The following is a 7,905-nucleotide window of genomic DNA, read 5'->3' on the forward strand; positions in this document are numbered from 1 at the left end:
TATATATCATTTATGGTATGTGTCTACGGAATTTTGTATGCCGAACTCGTACCTCGAAAATGAATTGTACACGTACGTATGTCGTTCCGAACTACTGCCGAACCACGAACCGTTGACCGGATTTTTGATCGAATTTGATTTTTATAAATCCGAATAATACCTGTACGTATGCCGGATCCCGAATTGCTAACTAGGGTCCAGTTGGACTTTTTTTTCCCGGTTTGGAAATGGGAGTCTCCAATGATAAAATGATATTTGGATATGGCCCAAAACCCAGGGGCAGGTGAGATCTTCAGTGATGGGTGGGTTTTGTGGTGGTACGGTCTTTTGCAGATTCATTTGTTGGGCCCTATTTTGGAAAGGGTTGAAATACTAGTCATTGATGTTGTGTGGTTTAAAAATGATATGCTGAGGTTGTATGGGGAATTGGGGATGGAGCGAAGGGGGGTGTTTGGAGCAAGGTTCGAAAAACGGGTCACGGCCCAGGTCACAGGTACTAGGCGTGACCGTTATAACGTGTTTTGACGGGTGTGAGCACGTTTTGGGTCAAAAACGCGTTATATAGGAATAAAACGCGTTTTTTTGACGTTTTTTTTAAAATAACGGGTGTGATAACGGTTAAATAAGAAAAATAAATAATTTGTGATCTGAATTTCCTATGTAACGGTAATTACAGCTGTGAAAACGGTTACAACGGGTCTAAATAACGTTGTTACTACGTTTTTTCATTTTTTTTGGTTTAATTTATTTATTTGTTTATGGGTTTTTAACATACAAATTTAAGGATATCTAGTAAAATTCACAACCCTAAGTCTATGCCTTATAACAATGCATTGTAGTTATCGTCTACCGACAATATTTATACACGCATACTATCACTATCCACTTGATATGTTCAAGTTGTCACTCGAATAGTTCAATGCATTCCCCAATATTTCAATAATGCATATTCGGATTCAAAAGCAGTCAAAACTTTGTTGTCAAATAATACTCCTAGGCTCTTAGCTACTTGCTACAAGACTAACCAACAAGGAATGCAACAGGAAGAGAGTCAGAGACTAGCTAGAGAAAAAGAGAGTGAGAGAGGGAAGTCAAGGAGTCGATTTATCTTTTTCTTTTGCATTTGGAGGTGTGTACAGTATATGCTACATATGGTCTGTACTTTAGAGTTCAGACTCAAAAGTTAAAGAAATAAAACAAAAAAAAAGTAAAAAGAGTAGTTGGTTTCATGATCAAAGACATAGCTAGCCTGTGCTTATATACGCATGCAACGAGATTCCAAATGTTTCAAGAATATTTCGATTTGCTAGCTATTATGTCTTCTTGCCCAAAGGAATGCTTTAAAAGGACAAGAAGAGAATTGAAATGAAATCAATACCTCTGGTTCTCTGGTTCTCTGCTTCTTGCTCAAAGGAATGCTTTACATTTTGAATTTCTCAAATACAAGTTTAAGAGGTAATATTAATTATTTTTTGTAGATTTTTCATTCAATTAGAGATATAATTTATTAATACGTTATTAATTTATTTATTATCGTTTTTTCTTTCATGATGTTAGAGTAGTGAATATAGATGTTTGAGAAATATCGATGTTTTTTTCTTTCATGATGTTTGAGAAATATTTAAGAAATGTTAAGTGAAGAAATGTTTCATTCTATTAACGTATATTTACTTAATAAATGTTTCATTTTTATCTAAGAAATGTTTTAAGAAATATAGATTTTTTGTTCATTTTATTATCATTTATTTAAGAAATGTTTTAATAAATGTTAATATTCATAATTAAATAGTCCATCAACTTGAATCAGTTGGCACGTAAAAAATCATTGTTTCTTTATAAAAAAAAAGGCATGATGAATTGATATATGTCACTTATTGCTATGTGAAAGTGATCCTTTATTGAAAATGATCCGTTTCTTGGATTCAGATAAACCTACCATGGGTTATTTGTTTCATGCACTTGCTACATGTGTGGAAACTATAGAAAGGGGTTTGGGTAAAACTCGAAATAATTCTATTGTAGGTGTGATTAACCGACGATGGAAAGATCAGTTGAGTTCTCCTCTTCATGCTGCAGCGCATTTTCTGAATCCATATTATATCTACAACCCAGCAGCCAATCTCATCAACAATGAAATTTCTCATCCCCAAATTTGTCTCAGTAAAGTTATATCAAAAATGATTAGTAGCCCTCAAGAACAAGCGACATGCATGCTAGAGGTGTGAATTTTTATTAACAATTAATTTCGTAATTATATGAATTTCTATTCACAGTTTTTGATATTTTTAGGCGGGAAGAATGCAAATGATGCAAGGACAATTTGCATCACCATCAGCAATATTGGCTGCTCTGCAAGGTGATCCTGAAGCTGGTGGTTGTCATACGGTGCTCAGTTTCCATCACTCCAGAGGATCGCGGTAAAGATACTAAGCCAGACAAACACATCGTCTGGATCCGAGAGGAATTGGAGTGTGTTTGAAAGAATTCACACCAAACTACGCAACCGCTTAGTTTCGTCAAGAATAAACGATTTGGTATATGTTCAGTACAATTTAAGATTGGAGCAGCAAAGAGTTCAAGGTAAAGCAAAGCGACATAACATCGATGTCCACGATGTTCATAGCCTGCTGACAGATGAAAATATGCTTGATTGGATAGCAGGGGATGATGAAACACCAGTTTTACCTCAGGAAGAACATTGGTTAAATGAATTGGAAGAGGAAGCAGCTAATAATCCAGAGCCTCTCCCTCCACCATACGAATGGCATGATCCAGAAGTTGAAATCTCATATCAAAGGTTGCCAGTGAGTAACTTTGTTTATGACTTTGGTAACCTAACATTTGGAGACAATACACAAGGTCATGAAAATGAAAATCCCATATACAATTCTCATTACACTGAAGATCGTCCAGAAGAACATACCCGAGGAATTAATGAAGAGTGTAATTCCAATATTAATATCAATAATGAAGTAGATAATCGTAATGATAATGAGGAAGAAGACTATGGTTATGAAGATGACGATACTGTTAACTACGACAGCCAAATGCATTACGCGAACCAATATGAGGCGGAGGAAGAGGAGGAGGAATCAACTGAGAATCGTCGAGAAAACAGAAAATACTTGAATAAGTCGAAAAAAAATGCCGGTACAAGTTGGTTTGTCTAAGTTTAAAAATTCAAGCACTACTGTCACTAGGTTACTTATTGTAAGTTTATAACATTTGAAGTGTTTAATGATTATTTATGAAATTTTAGTTGTAAGTTTGAAATTAAAAATTGTATAAGAATTTCTCCAACTCAAATTTTTTTTCCTTAAAAACGGGTTTAACCGGTATGAAAACGGAAAATACGGTGTAAAAAACGTGTGTTAAAATGTTATTTAGAAGAAAAAAACTGAAATATTAATTTTAGAAAAACGGTAATCACAGGTGTGAAAACGGTTATAACGGGTCTAAATAACGCCATTTTTTCCTATTTATCGGTGTTATTTAGGTAAGCGTGTTGGTGAGCCTCACGGGCACGGTATATGGGCATGAGCGTTATAACGGACGTTTTTTCGGAAAAAACGGCCGTTTTTCAAACCTTGGTTTGGAGTTATTTGAATCGGACTCAGCATGGTTGGGATTGGGGTCATGACAGTGACCGGGTTGGGGAGGAAGAAAGGATTTTTGGACCAGATGTTTGGTTGGGGATATGTATGGGGTTGAGTTGTTGTGAAGAAATTCTGAGGCATTTTTGGTACCTAAAGAAGAACCCGGCCTTTGTTGCTTGGTTTGGTGTTAGTTCTAAGTGGATGCTTAGATGGACTTTGTCGAATTCTTCAGGTATTATAGCTTGAATTCCTTCATAATATATTTGGACAAGGGCCATGATTTAACCATGATTTGGGAAGGCCAATTGTTGTAAAGTTTTCCAAGTACTTGAACCTGAAGTGATAGAAGTTCCGGTGTTCGTTGAAAGGTATCACCTATTCTACTCTTATAAGATTCCAAAACTTTCTAAATGAACACTTACCGATTGCACACCAAACATGAGATTCAATCGACATTGATTTGAGGAGAGATTTATACAAGATGACCAGAGGACGTAGTCTATCTGGGATCTGGAAGTTGTTTTGCATGGCTTTAATTCCTCCACAGCATAGGAATGATTTTTTGGAATAGACATTCAAGAATTATAATCAATTTTGGCTGGTGGTAGTTAAAACTAACCTCTGCCGTGTCAAATGGCAATAAAAAGACATAGACAGATTGAATTCTCCATACTTCATTAAGAAAAGGAAAAACAATGCAAGCCATTATATAACCAAGAGATCAACAACGGTAGAATATTACAGTTCATGTCAAATGAATAAGCAACTAGCAACCACGAAGAGAAAACTTTAAGTATAATACCCTACTACTTGGATGGAAAAGAAAAACAAAAAAAGTAACAATCTCACAACACACACCCCATAAATCTTTTATTTTTTACAGCGGAAAAGTCCTCACTAAAAAAATGACTGAAGACAAACCCAAAAAGAGAAACTAAAACGAAAATGACATTCATTATTGATTGTATGACTATGGTGAAGATGGTTATTAATTACTGAGACGAGGCGATTTCATCAAGTTGCAGAGCGTCCTACAAAACATGAAAACAGCAAAGTGATTAGAATTTGTCTACAATGGACATGAGATGATATTGATTGTAAAGAATTTCATCAGAAAAATATATAGAGTAAGACATAGATTCATTATTTTTGTAGTCTAAAAGCGTTGACACACTCTCAGAGTACTGTGTTCGGAATCAATATATGCAGATAGAGATACAGTTCTACATAATCATCCTACATCTTGCAAAATCACTAACCATATTTTCTTTATCTTCTTGCTGGGTTACTTCTAGACTCTCTTCTGCAGGCAATGAGTCAACAGAATCTGGAAAGAGGAAAATAAAATAATTTTAAGGTTCGTATTCCCAAGCTAAAGAACATAACAGTAAGCAAGAAATACCAGGGCCATGAGACGGATATTAACCTTTCTTTGGAAGTACTTTCTTTCCCGGGCTTTTGGGCTTCACTTTTTCTTTCTTAACTTCCAGCTTAATTGGCCTCTGAGGTTTCTTTTTTTGTTCAATACTGGCTCTGGCCGCAGCATCAGGTTTTACATTCATTGATTTCTTGGTCAAAGATAACCTATTTCCGCTTGAAGGAATTTTCTGGCTATTCTCCTTTTTAGCTGATCCTGCAACTGGAGAGACTTGAGTACTTTCTGATTTTGTGGACGCTGGTTTTAACTTCCTAGCCCCAACAGCAGACATAGAGCTACAACGATCTTCCTTAGAAGATTGAGTTCCTTCAGGTACCAGTGGACAAGCCTCGGAGACTTGCAACTGCTCTAAAGCTTCTTCGATCTTGTAGATTTTAAGCAATTCTTTTACTGGTTCCCCTAGTCCAACAAGATTGTGCCGACGTGCATAGGATTTTAACTCGTCCCTCATTCTTTCTAGTGGCTGTGGTTTGGATGAATGTGGATAAATAATTAACTACCACACCTTTTAGATTCTTAGAACGCAGAGTAGGAAGTAGAAGAAATCTTATGCACATTATAACTAAGAAATTGACCACTTACGTGTAAACTGTGAATAACACAAAGATGTAAAGATGCCATACATAACAACATACAAACAGACAATTTTCAGAATCTGGATAGCAGAAATAAACTGCAAAGAAAAATTCCACCTAGTGCAGCATGAGACCTAGATCAGGTTACGTAGTGGGTGACCGAGGAAATTCAGTTGCACTACACTTGCAGCGTCCGACGAATAAGATGGTCTACAGTTGAAAATACACAATAGCGTGCAATGAAAAGTTCATATAGAAGTAACTGCATGGAGGTTTGGACTGGTTTTTGTTGGTATTTGAGAATTTGGCAAAGAAGATATATGCATCTACTGGTAATAAGGTCTTAGGAAACATGTGTTTATATATAATTTAACAAACTGCGAAATGATTCGCTTATGTAAAAAAAAAAAACTGTCTATGAGCTAAACTTGTCAGGTGAGGTACTTGTTACCAAGCAATAGAAGAAGTACATCAGGTTGGAGGTCCTAGAGAGGCGGATGATGTCCATTATCTCAAAGCACTGCCAGAACTGATATATCCTTACATGTGCAGCTATGACAACATATGCATTTGTAACCTTCTCAGCAGATATTCTAGATATCGGATGAAAAATAAAATTTGCAAGAAAATTTCATGATATAGTACCTCACAACCAGACTCCAAAGCAAGCTTAAAGAAACCAACTGATATTGAATGCTTTACAGCAGACTCTGATATTTTAATTTGTAGCAGCCAGTATGATGCTGAGGACAGCACGTCGAACTTTCGTCTGATGGCTGATTTGGAATTATCAGAAACTGGTGTCGCTTTCTTCATCCTAGCCTCGGATATTGGAGTTATCGCGAAAGTTGGTCTAGGAAGAGGGTTAGCAGAATATTTGGATGGAATGGAGAGCCTTCTAGTTGGCTTTGCAGACTTTTCCTTGCCAGAGAGGTCGAGAACACTCACACTTTGACTTACATTTGGAAGCCCCCCCCTGAAATATGCACCCAACAAACAATCAATGAAACAGAGATATTCAGTGAAGACTATGTTTGCTAAATTAGATCAAGTACAAGTAAACTTTTCAAAAATAGTCCATAAGATGCTCGTTTATGCTCATACCCCTAAGCTAGTTTTTCCTCTCAGAGTTACAAATTTAAAATCAAAGACCATGCCCACTAGACAAGCTCATCAGAAACAGCAGACACAAGCCTCATTGTTATCCAGACCAACCTAGTACCATCTTTCGAAGAAAATAGCACAGAGAGAAGTAACTTTCATTAAACTTTCATCAAATGCATACGATCAAAAACAAACACTAACCCTAACAACTCAAATTGATAATTCCGATATCATTTTAATTGATTTCCGTAGATATTGAGATAAGGGTCAAATTCTAACCACAAAAAAACATGAAATCCAGGTTCTGCACAAGCAGTAATTGTAATCCAATATACCACAGGCATAGAATCAAGCAACTAACAGCGATAATTTCATTATAAACCCTAAATTCTTAACTCCACATACAAGAATCATCAGATCCTCAATCACCTCACTCAATCAGTACCAATCAAACAACAATCCAAGTCACTTCACCACCGTATCCATTGAAAACCAATCTTAACATGAAATAAATAATCATTAACCCAACAATTTCACCCAAAACATATTAAATCTTCCCTCTTTGACAGAGCCTGATAAATTTCTTAAAATTCAACTGAAATAAAACAAAGCATCAAAAGAAACTACTTAGTATATAACAAACCTCTTGGATACAGAAGTTTTGGATTTCTCAGCCATGGTTGGATTATCTTTGCTTGCAGATCGCAGAGGATACGGAACCCTCGGTTTCGCTACAATTCCTATTCCATCAACAAATAAATAAATAAGGTCATCGATGAAAAAGAGGCGAAACAAAAAGCGAAAAATCTAAAAACCCATGAATCGCGACTTACCATTTGCAGAGGATGATTGATCTTTAACGGCGCTCATAATTGAGATTTTCCAGAAACTGAAAGAAAAGAGAATTAGTATTGTAGAGAAGATGGAGATAGGATTAGAAACGAAGTTGAAGGGGTATTAATATTAGGGCTGGGCTTTTATTGCCAAGTGGCGTGTTAGGCGGGAAAATTAGGAAATTCGAATTAAAGTAATCAAACGGTTATAAAATAAAAACGTTTTAATTATTAATTAATTACTCTGGCCTACATGCTTGACTATTGGATTTCATTGATTAATTTTGTTAATGAGAAATCCAACGGTTCAAAGTTTAAATAACGGTCTGATAATTGAAAAAAGGTGAGTATAATTACGA

The 7,905-nt window shown here is 35.9% G+C and overlaps 1 protein-coding gene across 1 annotated transcript; it reads right to left on the reverse strand.

The window, feature by feature from the left end:
* Nucleotides 1-4,254: 4,254 nt before the first annotated feature.
* On the reverse strand, nt 4,255-7,652 carry LOC113331219. Its single transcript, XM_026577956.1, has 6 exons — nt 7,547-7,652; nt 7,357-7,453; nt 6,255-6,585; nt 5,023-5,497; nt 4,856-4,923; nt 4,255-4,627 (listed from the first exon to the last, which is right to left on the reverse strand). Exons 1-6 carry the CDS (start codon nt 7,581-7,583, stop codon nt 4,589-4,591), a joined length of 1,047 nt encoding a protein of 348 aa, XP_026433741.1. The 5' UTR covers nt 7,584-7,652; the 3' UTR covers nt 4,255-4,588.
* Nucleotides 7,653-7,905: the final 253 nt, after the last annotated feature.

Source organism: Papaver somniferum, unplaced genomic scaffold (assembly GCF_003573695.1).
Source record: "Papaver somniferum cultivar HN1 unplaced genomic scaffold, ASM357369v1 unplaced-scaffold_125, whole genome shotgun sequence".
In the NCBI taxonomy this organism is placed as follows: domain Eukaryota; kingdom Viridiplantae; phylum Streptophyta; class Magnoliopsida; order Ranunculales; family Papaveraceae; genus Papaver; species Papaver somniferum.

Excerpts from the sequence above, each read along its gene's own strand:
- LOC113331219 (XM_026577956.1), bottom strand. The coding sequence starts at position 7,583 with ATGAGCGCCGTTAAAGATCAATCATCCTCTGCAAATG. Across the intron at positions 5,498-6,254 it reads CTTTGGAGTCTGGTTGTGAG|CCACTAGAAAGAATGAGGGA; the intron begins GTACTATATCAT and ends TCCAAACCACAG. Across the intron at positions 4,924-5,022 it reads GAAAGTACTTCCAAAGAAAG|ATTCTGTTGACTCATTGCCT; the intron begins GTTAATATCCGT and ends TCCTCTTTCCAG.